The sequence below is a fragment of the Balaenoptera musculus genome, chromosome 11 (assembly GCF_009873245.2).
Source record: "Balaenoptera musculus isolate JJ_BM4_2016_0621 chromosome 11, mBalMus1.pri.v3, whole genome shotgun sequence".
Taxonomy (NCBI): domain Eukaryota; kingdom Metazoa; phylum Chordata; class Mammalia; order Artiodactyla; family Balaenopteridae; genus Balaenoptera; species Balaenoptera musculus.
Genome location: NC_045795.1, coordinates 13206509 through 13228784, shown reverse-complemented (window position 1 = coordinate 13228784; position 22276 = coordinate 13206509). Strand labels below are relative to the sequence as shown.

Below are 22276 nucleotides of genomic sequence, written 5' to 3'. Positions count from 1 at the left end.
TGTATGACAGACTCTAGGTCCATCCACCTCACTACAAATAACTCAATTTCATTTCTTTTTATGGCTGAGTAATATTCCATTGTATATATGTGCCACATCTTCTTTATCCATTCATCTGTCGATGGACACTTAGGTTGCTTCCATGTCCCGGCTATTGTAAATAGAGCTGCAATGAACATTGTGGTACATGACTCTTTTTGAATTATGGTTTTCCCAGGGTATATGCCCAGTAGTGGGATTGCTGGGTCATATGGTAGTTCTACTTTTAGTTTTTCAAGGAACCTCCATACTGTTCTCCATAGTGGCTGTATCAATTTACATTCCTACCAACAGTGCAAGAGGCTTCCCTTTTCTCCACACCCTCTCCAGCATTTATTGTTTGTAGGTTTTTTGATGATGGCCATTCTGACTGGTGTGAGGTGATACCTCATTGTGGTTTTGATTTGCATTTCTCTAATGATTAGTGATGTTGAGCATCCTTTCATGTGTTTGTTGGCCATCTGTATATCTTCTTTGGAGAAATGTCTATTTAGGTCTTCTGCCCATTTTTGGATTGGGTTGTTTGTTTTTTTGACATTGAGCTGCATGAGCTGCTTGTATATTTTGGAGATTAATCCTTTGTCAGTTGCATCATTTGCAAATATTTTCTCCCATTCTGAGGGTCGTCTTTTTGTCGTTTATGGTTTCCTTTGCTGTGCAAAAGCCTTTAAGTTTCATTAGGTCTCATTTGTTTATTTTTGTTTTTATTTCCATTTCTCTAGGAGGTGGGTCAAAAAGGATCTCGCTGTGATTTATGTCATAGAGTGTTCTATGTTTTCCTCTAGGAGTTTTATAGTGTCTGGCCTTACATTTAGGTCTTTAATCCATTTTGAGCTTATTTTTGTGTATGGTGTTAGGGAGTGTTCTAATTTCATTCTTTTACATGTAGCTGTCCAGTTTTCTCAGCACCACTTATTGAAGAGACTGTCTTGAGGTAAGATTTTGTACTTAAAATCCCCCTCTGAGTTGTCCTGGGACTTCAGGCACTTGCTTCAACCTCCCGCTTGGTCAGTTACACTCTCCCAGTGTATTATCTTTCCATCGGGCATTGGTTTATGCCAAGCACGTTGCTGATCACGATCAATGATAAGCATATGGAGTGTTTTTAATTAATTAATTAATTAATTTAACTGAGGTACAGTTGATTGCAATATTATATGTTTCAGGTGTATAACACAGTGTTTCACAATTTTAAAAGATTCTACTCCATTTATAGTTACTATAAAATATTGGCTGTATTTCCTGTGCTGGGCAATATATCCTGTAGCTTATTTATTTTATACATAGTAGTTTGTACCTCTTAAACGATTATTCCTATGTTGCCCCTTCCCCTTCCCCTCTCCCCATTGGTAATAACCACTAGTTTGTTCTCTATGTGGAGTGTTTTAAAAATATTATTGATGAAGTAGCAATAGTGCAGAAAATCGGCATTACATTTTTTAATATGGTTGCCTACTGATAAGCAGGTACAGAAAGTACAGTTAGATGTCAGGCTAAAGGTCAGAAGAGTGGATTCAATCGTAATTGGGAATGAATCAAACATGTTCAGAGCAACACTGAAAGCTTCCTCAGCCCCCTGGAATCTTCTACCCCCATTCTTCTCAGAATTCATACCTACGTGCAGGAATTTTGCCTCCACTAATTCAGTGGTCACTTGCTCATATGTCACAGGAGATTGAGGACAGGTGCTAAGGAACCCAGGGGAAGCGCATAGGGTTCACTAGAAAGAACAGGGTCAGGAAGCAGTGTGTTGAGGTGGTGGGCACAGAGGATGCGGTTTCAGGCCACCCCAACTTGAAATCCTGGTTCTGCACCACGCTGAATTTGTGGTTTTGGGCAGGCTGCTTATGGCTCAATGGGGATACCATTGCTTACCTTATGTTTAATGAGGATTACGTACAAGCACCTGGTACACGGTGTGTGGTTAGTGGTGCAGGCCGCTTCCCTCGCATCCCTTTGCAAACTTTGTTATTTCTCCAAAGGCCCATCAATAGGAGCGACCAGCATCGCATCGAGGCAGAAGCAGCAAAGCATGTGCAAACACCGATGTGAAGAGCTCACCTTTCTCAGCCACAAATGACCTTTTCATACGTAGAAGGAAAGTATGCTGGTTAGCAAGGTAAGTACATTTTCTTTAATCCTCCTCCTCTCTTTTCTGACTCGCTTGTCTGCTTAAAATGGAAAGTGAGGATAGATCAATGAATTCCACTGTTCCTTATCCCTGGAGGCCCAAGGGCCCTGATGAAGCTCTATCTGATCCTACCAAAGGCACCATAATTGTCTGTTTCTACCAGCTTTCAGTTACAAAAAATATACTCCTTTTTCTTAAACATCTAAACCTTGCAAGCATAGCTCAAAAATTCAGCTGTTGTCCTGTCTTTTAACTAGAAAACTAGATATCTAATTCGTGTCCTTTAAATGACCCCCCACACCCTCACCCCCAGATGAAGTCTCCTGCCACCCAGCCAGCCCCTCTCCCACTCTTCCTCACAGCAGCCCCCTTAGCGGCAAGTCCTCACCTCATGCGATCTGGCCCACGGGACTCCCACTCCGTCATCTCATCCCCTTTCACTTGTTTTTAAGGGAAGCTTTTTTCTTTTCTTCATTATTTTCTTCTACTTCCTTTGCACATAAGTCTTTTCTCAAATTTCAAAATGTACATAAGCAAATGCAGGATGGAAGTGCGTACTCTTAAGACTCTCCAAAGGCGTCTTCTCTATCTCCTTCGCCTCACCTGAGGCACCTACAGCACAGGTGGCAGAGCTAAGAGTCAGAGTATTCAGAAAGCAAACAAGTTCATACCTGGTTGGGACTGTCAGATGAACACAGATTAAAAATAGAGCTAAACCACAACTTTCTACTTGGCAAAACTATGTTTTTGTATTTCACGCTCATTTTGGAAGTCAGTCTGAGATATTTGCCCTTTTAGGAACACATTATCTGAGCTTTTAAACGAGAAGAAATAATGATTGTTACTCAATCCCTGTTATGATGTAATCAGAATGACCTCTAAGTGTGGAAAAATGGAAAACAATGCACAGCCTTCAACTCACTTAAATTATATTGATAGCTTAGTGGTAGCATCTTGAATTTAAAAAATAATTGCATGCATCTTCTGGGATACAAGTGACTGGAAAGAAGGGTACTTTCTGAATAAGTTGGTCAAGAATGACCAAATACTGTGCAATTTTGAGACAGCACTAATTTGTGATATCAAAGCTAAAAATCCTTTTTCTTATCTAAAATTTCTAAAGTGCTTATACATGCATGTATTGTCTGGTTTCCTTCTCATTTTGATTTATGATTGAGATTTCAAAGTCTGGAATGTAAATGACTTAGCTAAAATCATTATTGAACTTCTAAAATTCAACTCAGAACAAATATCCAAAATGAAACCTCTTCTGTATGAAGTGCTTAAGCAAAACAAAGTTAGAATTTCCATGGAAAGAGCCTGGAACTCTTGAAGGAAAAGAGAGGACAAAAGTAAGCATGAAAATGCATTTATTTATTTTTTGGTTCCTCTGTACCTCTGCCCCTGCAAACTTCAGGCTGTCATCTTAACGAACGCTTTCAAGCCTCAGAGGGAATTAAGAAGAACAATATTTGACAGGAGTGAGGAAGGAGCTAAATATAGTTCCCCTGTGAGAGAAATATATTCCATAATCTTCTCCTCTCCCCTTCCTTCCCCTGAGCAATCTCTCCATCTTTCAATGTGATTTTTGTGCCGCTCTTGCTGTACAGCAAGTTTAGCTGTGACTTGGTTGGGACAGAACGAAGGTAACATGAGATACTTTTGTCCTCTTTTGGGAGGGTCATTTCATACAAGACAACTGCTGAGGTCAATTTCCAAATTAATATTGTATATATTCCCACAGTATAATTTCCATCTGCCTAATAGTTCAGAATATCTAAAATGCTCTCATATCAGTTAACTCATTTGATCAGTACAATCTGAGAGGTAAACAAATCAACTATGTTGAGTACTATCAGCTTACACGTTACCAGGATAGAAGGGTTCAAGATCACCCTGCTGGTAAGTAAAGAAACCAGACCTTGGCCAGCAATTTGGATCTCAGACCATTGCTTTCTCCGACTATACAAATACAACTAACCTCCTGACCAAGGTAGACATTGTGTCATGGGTACTCTCCCCTCTTTATTAGAAATTAAGAACTTTTATTTATTTTAAAAATACATGCTTTAGCATTATAAAGTAAAAATCTTGCCCTCTCTATAACTGCTAATACTGATCAGTAAATACCTCCAAGAAAGGTATAGTCAGGGATACATGGACTTTTGGTTTCCCTGAGTATGGCTATTTTTGACAAGCTTTTCCCAGAACCTATTTTTAATTGATAAATCAAATAATGTTTCATTTTAAAGCTCAGCAATCAATACATGACTTACAGAGGACAAAAGTGACCTTTTGTAAATCTGAAACGTTAAATGTTGAACTTGTCTTTTGGAATAATCATTGATGCATTGGCTGAATTAAGTAACTTAGAAAATTATTTTACTGATCCAAGATAATACCTTGGGGTGCAATAAAATCTCTCCCTAGGGATACAGTGGTATCTGTTTTCTTTGGAAAATTAAAGGCAGTTAAGTTTGGAGATTATGATGGCTCTAAATAGGATGATAGTCATCATCAAGTACAAAGTCTGGGACCTCCCTGGTGGTCCAGAGGTTTTGATTCCGTGCTTCCAATGCAGGGGACACCAGTTCCATCCCTGGTCAGGGAACTAAGATCCCACATACCGTGCGGCCAAAAAAAGAAAAAATAGAAAGCATGATGGAATCTGTTATTGTAACTTTCTGCTGCTTATAAGTTTTGAAAACTAATGGAATTCAATAAAAGATATCATATCATGCATTTGGGAAATATTAAGACCAAGGGACCAACAGACAAACCATTCCATAATTAACATAACGTGTATACTTTAAGACAATATGACAGTCATTCATTTGATGTTCTAAGACATACATTATTAGATATGGCCACATCATTGTGGACAAAAATTAAAAAATAGAAACATTCCAAGAGGTGACTTCCTCTTTGGTTAGCTTTCACTATAGGGCATTACAACAAGTGCTACCAGTAATCATTTATCTAGATAAATAGTAATATATTTGACTGTGCCAAGTAGTTGATATACTTTAATACTTAAATAACCATTTAAGACAGGTAGTACCGTCCAACATTATAGATGAGAAATCAATAAAAACCTCACCCCAAAAGTGAACTACAAAAAGCAATGTGTTCCATTCACATTGCTAGTACCTGGTACAGGCTAGCACGAAACCTCAGTTTACCTGATCCCAGCATCACTGTGCTACTCCAGCTTCGAGTTGACTGTTCCCCTCTACAGCCCATTCCTTCCAAGCAACCTTCAGGTAACCAAGTATCACTGCCATGAATCGTCCTTTAGGGTTCACTATTGGGGGAGGACCTATATCATTTGCTAAATGTAAGGCAGATACTGAGTTAATGAAATTTACTTAAAAGGTATAAAAGCAGGGCATCTGGGAAGCTTTCTGCTCACTGAAAATGTTACCTGTAAATCACAGCCATTAATTCTAGTTAAAGGGAGAAATCATTCCACTTTTACAACAAAATTAGAAACAACCAATGCAACAAAAGTTTTTAAAAATTATATTTAATACAAGTGAATAGATTAGAAGATCTGAAATGTTATAAAGCAATATACACAATGAATAAATAATTTGCACAGGAGAGTCATGTCTACATTACATAACACTGTCTAGTATGGGAATACTTAAAGTAAATCCAGTGATAATGGAGAAAGTCCATAAAAATGCTAACCTGTCTTCCCTTGTATGAAATTGTTCAAGTATAAAAATCCAATACAGTGTAAAATAGTATTCAATTTACTTTAAGAATAAAAATTGCAAGTATTGCAGTTTCAGAAGAAAAATGTAAAGCAGCATTTAAAAACTACATAAACTACATAAGAAGAGTGTTAAACTAATGAAGTACCAATAAATGAGAGCTACACGAGCAAAAATCAGAGAAGGAAGCATGAAACTAGCAATAGGTCCTGTTAAAAATTAAAAAAAAAAAACCTAAAAACTAAAATAAACTAAAATGTGTTAATGTAAGAGTACTCTCTTATACAGTGCACATATGAATTTAAATAAATCCAAGTCAACATCTTTAGTTGAATAGGTTAATATTTAATATGCTACATCTAGACCTACTAAATAATTTATGCCATGAGATGAATACATAATTTTACAGTGTCACATCTAAAGTTCCTTTCTTTAGAGTGCAGCATAGTAAAACTTAAAAATAAATATTTTAAATAGCATTACTATTAAGGCACAGTATAAACCACATTATCATTAATTGTTGAAGAACTGTAATCTCATTAACCTTGTTGTCTCATGTACTGTATTCACTAATAAATAGTTTTAAATATGACTCTGAAATAGATACTAAAAAGTGTAAAATTATTTAAAAAGGGAAAAAAATAAATGTCCTTAAGACAGTTCTTAAGGGTTTAGAGTCTGCAAACTTTGCCCGCCTTTAATCATAAGCCACGAGTCGACACAATAAATAGAAAGAGAAGGCTGTTGTAGTAAAAGCCTGATCCTATTTCAGAATCAGAATTGCTGACACCAGCAGATACAAGTTTCCCAAAATTGAAACAGGATGGGGAGAGGGATTAGAATGTGACAAGCTCATCAAACAAGCACAAGTGATGTGTTCTTTCCAGAACTGTGTGTGTTATTGATTGTCTGTACAGCTGTTGCACCCATTCATTCCACATCACTTGTTTCACAGTCCCACTCATCCACTGGGTAGATGAGAAAATAGCTTTGGTGCCTGTCCACCATTTCACCCACCGCCATGCTCCTAGATTGATTGTTCGATGCCCATTTTTGAGAGTAAGAACATTACCTTCTTGAAATAGTTCTCTAGGCCATAGTGACTGCTAAAACTGACAATCAGTGCTTTCACCATTTTTTTTTTTTAAATCTGCTTTTAAATGTAATTCAAGCTACATATTGCTCACTCTGTATTCCCTGGTTCAACTAGATTCAAACAGCATTTTCTAACTGGTAAAAGGCAGTTTGCTTCCCTGATGCTATAAAAAGAGCAAAAGTAAAAATCCCGTTATAAAAGTGAAGTTCCATTGTTCCTCCTGCCACCGTTTCGTTGCGGCCTTTTATTTACTCAGGCTCTTTGGGATTGATTTCCGAAACTGCGCCCACTCCCCCCCTCATTCTCATCTCTTTCACGTCTAGAACTACTACTGGAGTATTAAAAAAAATAATCATCATAATTCTGCTTCACAATAGCATAGCTTTTTTTTGTTTTTTGTTTTTTAAAGCTGTTAAGTCAATGTTAACTCTTATTAGCTACTGAAAATTGGGAAATCGGGAGGGAAAGAGGAAACAATTCGACTTTGATCAGGTTCTGGCCTATTGCATCCGGTCTGTTTGCAGCTGCTGAGGCTGATACTGGCCAAAGGCAGCGGCGGCGGCAGCTGCGGCGGCGGCGGCCGCCGCGGTCCCAGGTGCGGCGGCGGTGATTGGCTGCTGCACCGCGTAGCCGTAGCCCCCGGCCGTGACGTAGCCCGCGGCAGCCGGGGAGGCTGCGTACGGGTACTGGTCGTAGGCGGCGGCGGCGGCGGCGGCAGCGGCGGCCGCCGAGTACTGTGCGTACGCGGCTCCCGTGTAGTCAATGTAAGGTGCGGTGGAGGCGGCCGCTGCGGTCGGCTGGACGTGCGGGATGACCACGCCAGGCTGCACAAAAGCCTGCGGATAGACATAGTGGGCAGGTATCCTGTCGAGAAACGGAAAACAGAGTCAGGCAGGAGTTGCCTCCTGTCTGGAGCATGGCTTCTGCCGAGATCAGACCAAACTCAAATTTAGTGGTTATTATGAGCATAGGGTTGCCACAATATCGACTTGCCAGTCACCTGTGAAAGTACTCTGGCGGGAGCCCAAATCATGGAGTGCCCCAGAAGGAATTCAACAACGAAAATAGGATACCCTCCCGGCCAGAATTTTGATTCAGGATCATTTTGGAACCAAGAAATGGCATGGAGCCAAAGTTTGGAAAAATAAATCAAGTTTCAGGAGGGCCTCGCGCAGAGGAGGTATTTAATAAATGCTGAATTGAGTTTAAGACTTGAGAAAATTTTGTGGTGAGTTCGTTCAACAAAAACGGTTTGGACAATAGAAAAATTCTTAACCGTGAAACCAGGAATCCAAAGGGAATCTGTGATCGTTCAATTCCATAAGGGCGATGGCCGGTTTCTCAAAAACTACAGTAAATTTCAACAAAAGCCGTATGTTTATTATCATGGCAACCCTACTGGAAATTGCTATGCAGACTCAGCACACATTAATCTCTCTGCAACCTCAGTCACCCTTATTAAAGATAATAATAATGAAAAGAGAAGCAGGCGCCAAAATAAAAAAGGAGTTTAAAAGATCACAAGTGTGGTAAACACAGCAGAATCACACTTCTCAAACGAACTGTAGTGCAGCTCACTCTATCACAAGAGGCTGTTGTGGGAAGCTACAGAAATGCTATTAACATTCATGGCAGTGATTCCCAAAGAGATGTGCAGCACGCTTTTGGTCTTTCTTTCTTTCTTTTTCTCCATTAAATTCATAAAGACACAAGGGTCAATCAAACCTGTTTGACTATCAGGCAACCGAAGGTCAGCCAGCTTGTTTATCTCTATGCAAGACAGACAGAAGGGGTTTTGGGGAAATGATGAGGTTGAGGGAAAAGGTAGGGTCAGGGAAACACAACTAAATATTTCTAAAATTAATATCAACTTAAAAGGATTACACAATAAGAGTAAGGAAACTTTTTTTTTTGAGCATCTACTAAGTCTTGTTTTATCCTCTAACTCAACAGAAATAGATTTATTAGCATATCTGTTTTAAATCTTCCCTACTGGTAGATATTTTATACAAATCAATTCTATTATGGTGTATTATCCTGCAAAAGTTCTAGAAAGTGAAACAAAATTGAGTACCTTTTAAAATGATACATTCAGAGGTCACATACAAGACACACTCCAATGGCCTTACTTAAAAGTTACTTTTGTTAAAAAAAAAGAAATCACAAGAGGTATTTTTAAAAAACCATGCATCTCAGTTCTCACTCTTGCGATTCATAACTGCCCAGTTAAAACGCTACCATGAATATCTTATTTATTTTCATCCTTCTTTAGAATAATCTCCATCAAAACCCCCTATATTTCTAAAAATATGACACCATAATGCCATCTGGTTGTTGCCAAAAGCAACTTACAAGAAGTACAAGCACAAGTAACAATCTTCGAATTTTAAAGAACTCAAAACAGAAAACTTCATATTTAGATTATGAAAACATAAATTTTGCTTTGCCTTTTCAGAGTTTTACTGAAAGCACTCATTAACCAACATCCATGGAAAAGATGAATTTATCACAGAGGGTAGTGAACTTTGACCCCAATGATAAAAATACACTCAATTTTACTAGACTTGTAGATCTTTCCCAGTGCCAGGAGAAACGACGTCATCAAGTGTTTCTGAGGACACTTAGAGATGTTCTTAATTGCTTGTCAGAAACCAGACGGGTGGTCATGCACACACTCAGAACTTCTCTGCAGGTCAGGTGACTGGCTCGTTCAGAGCGACAGGTGTGGCTTTATGAAACACCGTCCCTGGAGGCCGCCGTGTCCACGATGTGCAGACACGGATAAGAAAGCCTTACTCATGCCAGTTTACATGTGGTGACGGACAGCAGGGGCTGCAGCCGGGCTATTTTTGATCCTGTCATGCGACAAGGGTTTCCAGCGGGTAAAATGTCTTTATAAGGCCAAAGTAAAACATCTATCAGCTCCAAAGGCCAGCCAGTATGAATCTCACTGATACTGAAACATTAACCCCTGTGCTCCCAAAGTTCCAAAGACAATACGATAGTTGCTAGGCTTGTATCTCTAAATAAAGGTGGTAACTGAAAATAAGTTTAGCCTACAAAAAGGCAGGATAAAAGTGTGTGTGTGTGTGTGTGTGTGTGTGTGAAGAATGCTTTAAATGATACACAGGCAGTGTTGCTTACAGGACTCTTGTCTCTGCGTTTATTTTACATTAATAGTTTTCACTTGAAAATGCCAACCAATGAGTATAAAGTTCCTTGGAATATCAGAAACCTACATGAAGTCTGGCAAGGGTTGGGAAGCTATCTAGCAAGCAAATGAAACCCTAGAGTTTTTAAGTCTTAGGGAAAGGAGAATCCAGAAGACCACGGAGAGACTAAAATAGTTCAGAAGGCAGGCAGAATCCGACTAAAGGGTGAGGTGGCACTTCTGAAGCAATTCCTGTATTAGGAGCTCTTTTAATCGTCTGCGGAACCCATTAAGGCAATTTGGGAATCTCCCTCCTGCTAGAGAGCTACCAACATCCTTTCCCTCAGTGAATCATAGAATGTAAATGCCTAGCAGAAATAAAAGCACAAGAGCAAGGCCGACACCTCAGACAACTTTCAAAGAAAATTTACTATGTTTTCCTTTTCTTCTTATCACTTCAGGTCCCTCTGGCATCTCTCTGTGACTTTTGACATCCTAAAGGGTTTCCTCTTTCAACCTATCACATAAACTGCTGACACAGGCTGCATCTCATTCACTTGTTTAAAGTAACCTAGGTCCCTAACATCCTACCAAATTAAGTGCAAACTTCTTAAACTTCGGCATGCCAGGCCTTTTATACTTCTGGCTCCAAAATACTTTTTCCAGTATTTCTTCTCACCTTTCCTTGAACCCAGGTCAGCTGGGCTCCTTAATGTTTCCTGGACATACCACACACACCTAGAGCTTCACCTTCGCTCGTGACATCCCTCTGTCAGGGATGCCAATCCTCACTCCATCTTTACCTGTTGAAATCGCAACCCTATCTACCCTAGCTCTACCACTCACCACGTGTAAAGCCTTCAGGAATTTGCTTCACCTTTTTAGTCTCACATATTTCTCATAAGTGAAATAAACCTAATATTTCCAATCCTAGTATTTCCAACCCTGAATTGCTGTGCATTAAATAAAATTATCTACGTGAAGAGCCTACAGTGAGGAATATTTTCATGGCAAGAGTTCCCTATCCTCCATCATAGTTTAAAATCTAGGTCAACTTCTACCTCTTTCATGAAGACTTCCTGGATCCCACCAACCTGATGTCTCTCTGCCTTATCTGAAGCCATATAGACAGCCCTTCTGGGCGCTTCTCAGTTTTCTTACTAGATTATAAGAGAGAGCCGAGTTGCGTCTTCCGGACTACAGCTTGACACAGAGGAAAGAACATGGCTTTGGAGGCCATGATTCGGAACCTAGAACCAGACTCTATCACTTAGTAGTCCCTGAGGGAAGTTAATTAACCTCTCTGCATCTCAGTTTTTCACCCATGGAAAGGACATTAACAGTGCCTTCATCAAATAATTACTGTGATAATTAAATTATATAATTTATGTAAATCCCTTATCAGTACCAGGCAAGTAGCAGGTGTTCAGTTAATGTAAATTACTGTCCCTCCTGCTCCACTTAGTGGACAGTATAATACTTATTATGCGTTAACACAATTAGAGTAAAACTTAGCACTTAAAGGAGTACTAAGTAAATATTTAAGTGTATTTCAACGTGATCTAAACTAGCCCGGAATTTTCTACTCACAGACCCATAGGCTCTCCTCTCCAACGTTTCCATAAGAAAATGATTCTTTCAAATATAAAATATTTATAAGATATTGTTTAGCAAATCCACACATTTCTGTACATCTGCCCACTGTGTTACATCAGAAATTCCTTCAGGCCAAGGTTTTTCTCTTTAAAGGCCCAGAGTAATCTGGGGGTCATTTAAAGACCATATAAAAAAATAGTTCCTAGAATTTCAAACAGGTCAAGTAAGATTAAAAATTCTCAAGCTTCTTTCCAGGCCTAAAAATAAGAACATGTGGCATTCAAATAGAATTTAGGATGACCAGGTGTGATTTGTTAGGTACAGACTCCAGGAATTAGAGCAGTGTTAAGAATCCCTTAAAAAAGAAAGAGAAGGCTTGCTTGGTCTATTTGGAATGCTATCTATTTCTAATAAGAATCTCAAGTTCAAACAATTTATGCAAACAGTAATAATCACCATCCTTTATAAAGACAGCTAATATTAGAAGGGATGAAAAACCAAAGGTTACTATCAAAATAGGCTTCATTTAAAATTTCCATATGACACATCTTATTCTGGTTGTTATTGCCCTTGTGCTACTTTCTTTCTCAAGGATCTGTAAGGACTACCACAGCCAGTCCAAATTTCTATTCTAGCTCCCAAGACCCTCCATAAGAGTCTGGTTTCTCCATGAGCTGAGTCTTTTCTCCTCTTTGCCTTCGCTGATGCTCCCCTCATCTTACACCCTTTAGACATGTCCCTTCTTCCTTTTACCTGCCCAGGACCCACCCACTGCTCCAAGTCTAGTTCCAGTCTTCACAAAGCCTTGTCCAACTCCTCCAACTCACCTATTTTCTTGCTCTTCTGAATTCCTTTTGTACTTAAAATAATACCAAGTAATTTAGCAATTAATAGTTCCTGATTCGTTTGTGTTAGTTTGGCTTCCCAAACTAAAGTGCAATCTCCTTATTTTGTACCATCCACTAGCACAGAGAAAAATACTCACATGCTAACACCGGTTGATCAATTTAGCTGTATAAAAACTGTCTCAAGATGATTAATGTGAGATCATGACTAAGTTCACCATCACTTCTTAAGATGTATGTCCTCGTCCCCAATTCTACCTTAAACATAGTCTAGACCAATAAGAGGGGGATCCACAGAAGTAGTTGGACCCATCAACCCACTGTTTATCATCAGTATCCGGAATGGTTTGGCTGGGGCATTGATAAATTGTTATGGGTATAGGAAGGCCCTTTCTAATCATATTGGACAGAAGACTCTTCTACGGTTTAAAAAAAAGTAAGGGTTGTCAGTAAGTGAGATCTTGATATGGTAAAGGGAAGGTTATAAAGAAGGTATTCGTGGAAAATATAACTTGACTCTTCCAAGTCAAATTATTATTACTTTTTTGGATCTATTCTTGGAGACACATAAGGTAGACATCTATCTTTGTAGATAGAATCCAACCTTCCAGGTTACACAAGTAGATATTCAGGTGCTAAGCTAGAAAAGAAACTGTTGTTGAGAATGAAACACTTCTAAACAGTTAGAATATTTAAAAAGAGAGTGTAAATCTCTGGCATTAGAGTTACAACCATGTTGATCAGGTAGAAAACAGCCAAAACAGACCCTAGGTGTTCGGAATAAATTGAGGTAGTTGGGGATCTCCCACCCATATCGCGTCTGAATGGAAGGGAAATGAGGGAGCTTGGATGAGGAAAGCTGGTAATCACAGAACCCACAGAACACAAATATAAGCAGGCTGTTCACCTGAGTCAGGTCTGAAAGGTGAAAGTTAGTGCTACTCTACTCAAAAAACTGGCCAGTGTTAATGAAATCTGATGAGAGTTGTTGAACCTTTACATTAGAAGGCCTAGAAGTGGATATACATTGCCAAAGAAAGAACCCCATTCCCAGAAAAACACCCCAGTAAAACAGAAACTTAGGACATGCAAGCGATGAATCTGTATTCTTACAGAGGGAAATCACACCATTTAGCACTCACTACAAAAATATGGTTAAATGGAAGTCACAGGCTACAGCTTAAAAGCAAGGAAAAAAAAGGCCCTTTGCTTCCCATGGCAAAGTCAAAAGTCAACACCCGTCAACACCACCACCAAAACCAAAAACACAAAGAGCCCCTTCCCCGAGGAAAAGAAAACACTTTCACTACAGCTCTTTTCAATTAAGTAAAAAAGCACACAGTTTAGCTATCAACACCACTTCATTACTGTAATAAATAAAATAAAGCACACGGAGGTCTATTGACTATTGTGAAAAATAAAACAACAACAGCAACATCCATGCATCGTTAATCACCATCTGAGCTTGTGTGTCTGAGTCTACTGGTTACAGAGTTTAATTCCAAACAGAACTATTCCACCTCTTATCATCGTATCCTTCTGATCAGTTAGCTTAACTGTATACGAGCCCTGTCAGGTTAGAAAGAGATAAATACAATTGAGTCAAGTTGAACAGTAGTAATGGTGTTGGGACACAATTGTCTGGTACACAAGTCATACCTGGTATTTTTGTTTTGTTTTGTTTTGTTTTGTTAATCATGAGCTCAAATGTGTCTGTTTTGGAGGCTGCATACTTGGTCAGATAACTTGACTCATCTAAAAATATTTATTTTATCAGCATTCAAAATACACAAACATATATAAATATGTATAACCAGGAACAATCTGTGACATGATGGTCTTATCTGGATATAAAAAAGAGGCAGGTTAACAAATGATATCCATACTGAAACTTAGGAGGGCCTGATTAATTGACTTACCCAAAAGGTCTTTGTATAAGGGCTGGATGAAGCTGTTGAACACCAAAGGCAAAACCTAACAATAAAACATACCACATTCTCTATTTGTGCATGGTTAGGCATTTATTACTTCTACATATAAAATGCAATCACACCTTTCACTTAGAAAAGGTAATCATTCTTTTAATACTTTAGAGAAAATATTATACATATTTTTAAAAGTCATTTTACTAATGTTATTGTTGATCTAAATAAAAATTTTAATGGGCTACAAGTGGAAACTAAAAACGATCTGCAAAGTTTAGTTGACAGACACAGAATAAGACCTTAGAAAATCAGACATAGAGAAAGTTCTTGTGGAATGAAACCAAGAACAATAGGACTTGATAATGAAGTTACATGTCACAAATCTTCCTACAATTCTGAATCATGATCTATAAAAAAGCCTTTTTAATTTGGAACATTCTGGAATGCTTTGGACAATGCTTTGGAAGATTCTGGATTTTACAGATTATAGTATTAAAAATTCACAAAACAAACTCTTCTTTCTTTTCTGGATAGCGTACACAGACACACACACACACTGTATTAGACAAATACATGTTTTTTAATGCTCACAAATATTTGCACATGCACTCCCTTTCTTGACAACCTAGTTCCCTAGTAAATCTGTTTGGGTTGAAGTGTCCACCTCTTTCCAAAATTTCAGATGCACAGACTTAAGAATGAAGAGTACACGACTTAATCAAAGTTGCATGCCCAAGAAAAAGATTACATTTGTTCAAGAGTCGATTCACAATTATTTGTGCTCGTGCAAAGGGCAGTGTTGTAAACCATTCAAGAGGTCATGTTTTCACATAAACAAAATTCTCTCCCTTTTGGTGACTAATAGCTATGTGACTCTGGAGTAAACCCTTTCTCATCTCTGCAGCAATTTCTTCATCTGTGACATAAGGCTCCTGGAGTGCATGAAATCTCTTCATCCTCTTTCATTACTAAGATATTCTGGGACTTTATTTTGAACATTGACCTGCCAGGAACCACCACCCCTATGCTTCTCTTGGCTCAGTGTTCCAGTTGAATTGCCCGCTCTGAACACAGGGCAACGGGTGGCAAAAGGAGAGACAACACTAAGAAGTATAACCAGCTGGAGTTGACACATTTGGCCCATAGCATCCACATGTGAATGATCTACAAGTGGCTAAAACCCAGAAAGTGGAGAGTGAACTATGGTTGTATATAGGAAACAGATGAGTCAAGCTCAAGCCTGAGTGTGTGCAAACTGAACTGACCCCCAAGATCTATTTTTTGCCCATAGGTACATTTCAAGTCAGGAAAGGAGTGTTTACAACTCTCATCTACCTTTAATGCCTTGGTAGAATAACCAGCCACAGCTCACCTTTACTAAACATCTACAGATTCTCAGGGAACTAGTGTCTTCCCAATCAGGGATTCATTCTATTCAGAAGTGGGGGGTCTCTAGTTGGGGGTGGGGCGTCGAGGGACATTGCTCACCTGGTTGCATGATCCTTGGTTTTGCTCCCAAGTATGCCAGATTCACATTGGCCTTCCTGCCATCAATGATGGGGTTGGGATCCTTGCAGGCTCTTTCGGCAGCAGCCCGGTCAGCCATGGTGACCTTAGCAACATACACACACAGACATACACACAAAGCTCTAAATCAACCCCTGAAGAAACCAACAATCGCACTGGAGAAGTCATTCGTGTTAATAAAACTGAGGGGCGGGGGGGTCTTAAACTTTTGCTTTCTTTTTTTTTGGGGGGGGGGCTGGAACTTATCCCTTGATCCTCCATCCAAAACAAAACAAAACAAAAGAAGAAAACAGAAAGGAGGAAAGAAAGAAACACCGCCCTCCCACCCCCCAAAGTTCTAAGGGTGCTAGTAGGGCCTAGTAGAGATTTGGAAGCCTGAATTCTGTCTTAGAACTCCTCCAGATTCCCCCTCCGCCGACCATTCCCCAGGTCCCTACCCGGCCTGAGAGGCACTGTTTGCTTTAAAGAAAGACTAGCCTCACATCCGGCCGGTGTTCCCAACCCCGCAAACACTCCCCAGCGACAATAGCTATTGTCCTACGCTGGGGCTCCCGGCTCCTCGGCGGCTGAATTTGCTCGCTGAAATCTCCAGGAAGGTTACTATGCTCTCTTTCATTTCGGCAAAGAAAGAGCCAGAGGTTCATCTTTTAAAAGAACTCATCTTTGCAATTAAAAAAGGGTTGGGGAGGGGTGGCATAAGAAGAAAAGCCCCAGACCTCCTGGGGTGTCCCCTCCCTGCCCCAGCCGGAATGCCAGGAAGACACACGCATTTTTACAAAGCAACAGCGCGCTTAACGACCGGCCTCCAACCCGGGAGTGCAATTCGAAGGGGCTACGGCCCCTCCCTCCCAGACCTCCGCACCCCCAAATCCGGCAGTCATTACAGTTCTCTCCCTCCACCCCTGCTCCGCCTGTCCGCCGACACCGCAGCGCTCTCGGTCCCCTCGGAACCCCGCGAGGCAGGCGCCGGCCCTCCCTCCCCAGCTCCGCCGCGCGCAAACTTTCAGTTCAGCCGGGAGCGAAGAGGCAGCGCCGGTCACGTCCGCTGGGGTCCTCGCGCGGCCACGCCGAGCCCCTCACTCCCAACTCCGACCCCTCGGGCCAAGCGCCACTCTGTCCCTCCCCGCCCCCGTGGTCCTGTTTCCCCGCCAAGCTCTTTATCGCCCCCTCCACCACCATCCCCATCCGCGCAACTTACAAATCCGTAGCCCCGGGACTTGCCCGTCTGCCGGTCGGTGATGACCACCGCCTCCTCGATCTCGCCGAAGACCTCGAAGTACTTGCGCAGGCTGGCGTCCGTGGTGTGGTAGGGCAGCCCCCCGACGAAGATCTTGGTGTACGTCGTGTCCTTCTGGGTCGTGTGCATCTTCGCGCCCGCCCCGCGGCTCGGGCTCCGGCTGCGGCTGCGGCTGCGGCTGCGGCTGGGGCAGCGGCTGCGCCTCCTCCTCCGGCTCCGCGTCTCCCGCACTCTGGCGCGGCCGCCGGGGGCTGCGGGCGAGCCCGGGGGCGAGGGCGGCGGCGAGGCGGGGGCGAGCGGCCGGGGTCGGCCGAGGGCGCGGGGCGCGCGGCTGCCGAAGTCGCCAGCAGCCCCGGAGACCTGACTTCGCTCTCTCCTCCCGCCCCCCCTGCCGGTCACGGTAAAATTCTCCGGATCGTCTGGGTTAGGCTCCGGTTCTGTAGGATGTGCAAACGGTTTCCACTCACCCGGCGGGGAGGCCAAAGCTGAAAAGGGAGGGTGGTCCTCAAGCGAAGAATTGGGTGCGTTTAGAGGTAGATTTTTCTTTCCTAGAAATTAGGTAGGTGTCTCGGGTGCGGCGCGGGGAGGGTCGGCGATGAGAGCGTCCGGGCGCGGAGGTGGGCGGGCGGGGGGCGCGGCGGCGGCGGGGCCCGGGGCGGGGGACTCCGCGCGGCTTCGGCTCGGGTTCCGTCCCTCCCGCCGCGGAAGCTGGAAGACAAGTGGCGAGGACGCCTCTCCCCCTCTCTGCTCCCTTCCCCCGCTGGCCGGGGGTCGGCGCCTGGCTGGGGAGGGGGCGGGCCGGACGCCTGCGATTGGCCGCGGCCGCACCTGGGGCGCCCTGCGCCGCCGCCCCCCAGCTGTTGGGAACAGCTGCTTCTCTCCCCGCGCGGCGCGGCGCTGGGCCGCCGGGCTCGGGCACTGGAGCCGGCGCTGGGGTAGGGCTGGGGAGGGCTGGAGGCGGCTTGGCTCTCGGCGTCGCCTGCCCTAACCCGTCAAAGTCCTAGGGACTCGGCGCGGCCCCAGCCGGGACCCGGGTTGCGGGGATTGCGCCCGAACTGGGAGCTGTGTCGCCTTCCAAAACGGCGACGCGAGGTCTTTGCGCTCGGCCTTGGCGACAGGGCCGGCGACCCGCACTGACGAGCTGGGGGGTGGCGCGGATGCCTGGGGCGGTTCGCTGGGAGGCCAGTTCCCTCCCGGGCGCGGGGGCCCAAGAGCTCCGCCAGCGATACCGGAATGGATGCTCCCGGGTCTGGAGAGTGAGAAGGAGGGCCCCCAACCTTCCTTGACCCCAAAGAGCCGGTGCTGGGGAGAACCAGCGAGGCAGAACCAGGAGGGAAAAAAAGCTTTGGCCCTCGGGTGCGCTGCGGAGAACCACTAGCTTTCATTGCTCACCGCCCATCCAAGCTAAGTAACCGTAGACACCTGTCTATCAGACACCGCTTTCTATTTCAAAGGACCATAAATTAGTACTTCACCTCACAGTCACCAAATTTGTGTTACCTCCTTAACTTATTCCTCCCTAACTATTCGGGAAGATTGGTACAGATTTCTCATCGTAAATCCTTTCCCCCCCGCCCCCCCAAGCAGAGAGTTAATCAATTTCCTTCTATTTGAATTGTAAGGATGTTTAGTGACTTGATCTCAACTGTCTTATCAGGATGTACAGTAATTGTAAGAGGTGTAATTTTTGAAATCGACTTGTTACATAATCACTGGTTTCTACCAGCAAACGCTTACAGCATTTGTAGAAATACAGACTTTAGTGCAGCCCACATATATTTATTTTTTATATCAGCTTTTGGCAACTTCTTTTTATCAAGAGTACCTTCAACTAGGCTGTAAGATCATGGTCGTAGTTGAGGTTTGGCTGAAGATATTTAATGTCCCCCACCCCCTACTGTTGGCACACAATTTGCTTTTACGTCATTTCCACCAGGAGTGTCCACTGAAGTCCACCCAATAACTGCCCCTGGGCTGCAACATTTATTCTCTTTAAAGCAGTTCAGTATGTTAACCTATTAGAGAGGCACATACTTCTGTTCTTCTTTCCAGGGCATCTCTGCAGTCAGCCCAAGAGGATGAGATATATTGCATTTGCAAAAGCTAATAGGAATGCAAATATTCTTGTGCAAAAGGTTGAATTCTGTTCTTCCTCTTGCTGACATCTGCATGAGGTTGACCTTTTGAGGTCATCAGTTTCTTTAAGTTTGAACCCCCAGCAGGAGATAGAAAGAAAGAAATCTAAAGTTTCTTGAGAAAATGTTTGTAAAATCCAGTTGAAGAAAAATATTTTACAGACATATGAGAGCCAGAAAGTGAAATTGTAAACACCCTCTCCTCATTGCTCAAGTAAAATACAGGTTTAAAAGGAACTCTGTGTACTGGTACAATGAAAGATGATTTTTTAAAATTAGAAAAACAAAGCAGGCCATGAAACAGAGGAGGTGTGTTTTTTTAATATTCAACATCCATCTTGCGGTGTCACTTAAGAATTACTGTACTTAGATGAGGCTCAGGCAAAACATCTTTGTGAGGGGAAACTAGTTACAGAGAAGAGTGACTTTGGCTGTCTCACTTCTCTTCCTACCGGGACAGGAGCCCACCCCAGAGGGACTGTGATAAAGGGCAGAAGAGCGTCTGGGAGGGTAGCCAGAAGCTCCAATGTTCACCAGGTAAAGTGGTGAGATCTACAAGGAAATTCTGATCCTATGCTGGGATACCTGTGTTGTAGAACTCGGCTTCTGGAAATAAGATGCTTCCCTGCCATAGTCCTAGAGAAAATAATGCAGCCACCCTCCCCCTACCCCATGTAACTCCTGCCTGGTGTGCTTTTATTCCTTCAATCCAACAGTAAATTTATAGCTTCATTTGAAACTTCCCTCATTTTGTATGAAATGATACCTGGATATCCCTGATTTTGAATTCCAAAGATAATTAAAGCATTATCAATAATCTGGTGTTATGTGATTCACTGAAAACAAAGGTTAAGAGGAATGGAGCTTCCTTATTTTCCAAACCAATTTGAATAGAAGCCATAACTCATACCCGGTTCTGCTTGACAAACCATTGAGTGCCCCCCCAAACGCAGGCACTGGGCTAGGGCCAGGCGTTACTGACGCTGGGTTTGTGTGACATCTGCACAAAGGTGGGTACAGTTATTATGGCCAGATACATTCTCAGTGGATTTATGAACCTGAGCCATCAGACCATGTAGCCTTGGGGGCATAAAATCTTTCTGAATTCAAAGTTTCAAGGTTATTAAGTACCAAATATTTCTGTATAATTACCCAATACAAATTCAGGTTTGAAAAACAATACTGGGGTAATCCTTTTGCTTGCTCAGCTGCTTTTGGCAGAGAAGAACGCTTGTATATTCACAGACCTCGTGCAATATGATGTGTGCCTCTTTGGAAAGAAAGAGCCATAAAGTACTTTAAAAGTTATAAATAGGTTCCACGTTTGTCATATCCAAATGACTACATATGGATAGCCCTGAATCCTTGGTTCCTACTCCATGGCAAGATCGATATGACTTTATTACTTACAGTAAATTATTGTCCACTTGGTTCAAAATCTTTATCTGACTATTAAAAGCCAAAACCAAAGTTACAAGTTTCACATTCATTTATATATTTTCTTCCTCCCCCCACCCCTTTCCTCTTAAATTAATCATGGAAATGAACTCCAGGCCCAAGGCTTATGAAGAATGTTGAGAAAAGAGGGTAATAGCATTTCATGAAGGGAGAGAAGTACTATCCCCACTTACGGTGGTGCCTGTTCCAGAGGTAGTACATTGCTCTGGGCAGCAAGTCTCCTCCAGGCAGGGTTGGCCTCCTAGATGTTATTGGATCTCCCGTAGGTCAGCTAAGTCCTCCACAGGGTTCTATACACATGAACACTGAAGAAATATCTACTGAAGAGAACTGCTGTCTTAAAGATATCTACTTGCATGCTTGATGAGAGAAAATACATTCTTAGCTAGAACTAACCACTTGTAAAGTATTTAGGCCAGGCACTTTTTTTTTTTTTAATTTAGGAAACAAAAAAATGGCTCCCACGAAATCTTTTGTTTTGGTTGTTTGGAAATGTTTACTTATTTTGAGAGTCTGTGTGAGCACTCTGATGTAAAACTAACAGGTTTTCTGCCCTTTGGAGAGGTCCCATGATCAGATGTATTTCTGTTTCTCTGGGTGGGTTGGTAATTTTCTCTTAGTAACAGATAACAAATGTGTGTAATAGGTTATGCTGCTATTTTAGGGTGCAGAAGAGTTGGCAGTCAGAAACCTAGTCAGTTCAGCTCAGATCCACCTCTGGGAGAATTCTAGTCATGCTGCATTAAACCACATCTAAGCTGGTAAGTAAAGTGAAATGGAAATTTGTAACTGTAATTCAATCATGAAAATCATAATGCCTCTTTCACATCAAGCATCCAGAAAATAGAAAGCGGAATAGGGTCACTTTAGAGGACGAGGGAAGGGCAAAAATGAAAGCGGGGGCACGGGGGGTGGTAGTGGAGGGGGACAAAAACATTCCCTGCCAACCTCGCCCTTGGGACAGTTTCACTCTGCCCATGTAGAAGTGGCTTTAAGTGTATGCACACTTTACATTCTAGTATATAAATCTGAAAGGAAAGGAAGAGAATGCAAACATTTTAAACCCACCGTGTGTTTCTTCACATTTTAAATTCAGGGTGTACTTTGGTTCTAAATCTTTAAACAGTGAGCCTTGGAGCTGCCAAGTTATTTTAAGGAGCTGAGGATCTCTCCAAATGTACTGAATGACTGTCTCTTGATGACAGATTCATTCTAATGCTGTTGCTGGGAGGCAGAGGACACTGTGTGGTGGAAATAGCCATGGATCCCAAAACAGGAGACCTAGGGCCTAGCCCAAGCAGTCATTAACCAGCTCCAAGACCTTGTTTGGTTTCGTCATTAAAGAGTACATATGTGGTTAGAAAAGCCTGTGACAGTCCTCGCTGAGCAAATATGCCCTAGAATGGAGGATGCTAGT

The 22276-nt window shown here is 42.3% G+C and overlaps 1 protein-coding gene across 1 annotated transcript; it reads right to left on the bottom strand.

Moving 5' to 3' along the window:
* Window positions 1–5676: 5676 nt before the first annotated feature.
* Window positions 5677–18439, bottom strand: RBM24 (RNA binding motif protein 24). Its single transcript, XM_036870075.1, has 4 exons — window positions 17228–18439; window positions 15991–16114; window positions 14497–14551; window positions 5677–7849 (listed from the first exon to the last, which is right to left on the bottom strand). Exons 1-4 carry the CDS (start codon window positions 17393–17395, stop codon window positions 7486–7488), a joined length of 711 nt encoding a protein of 236 aa, XP_036725970.1. The 5' UTR covers window positions 17396–18439; the 3' UTR covers window positions 5677–7485.
* Between the last annotated feature and the right edge of the window lie 3837 nt (window positions 18440–22276).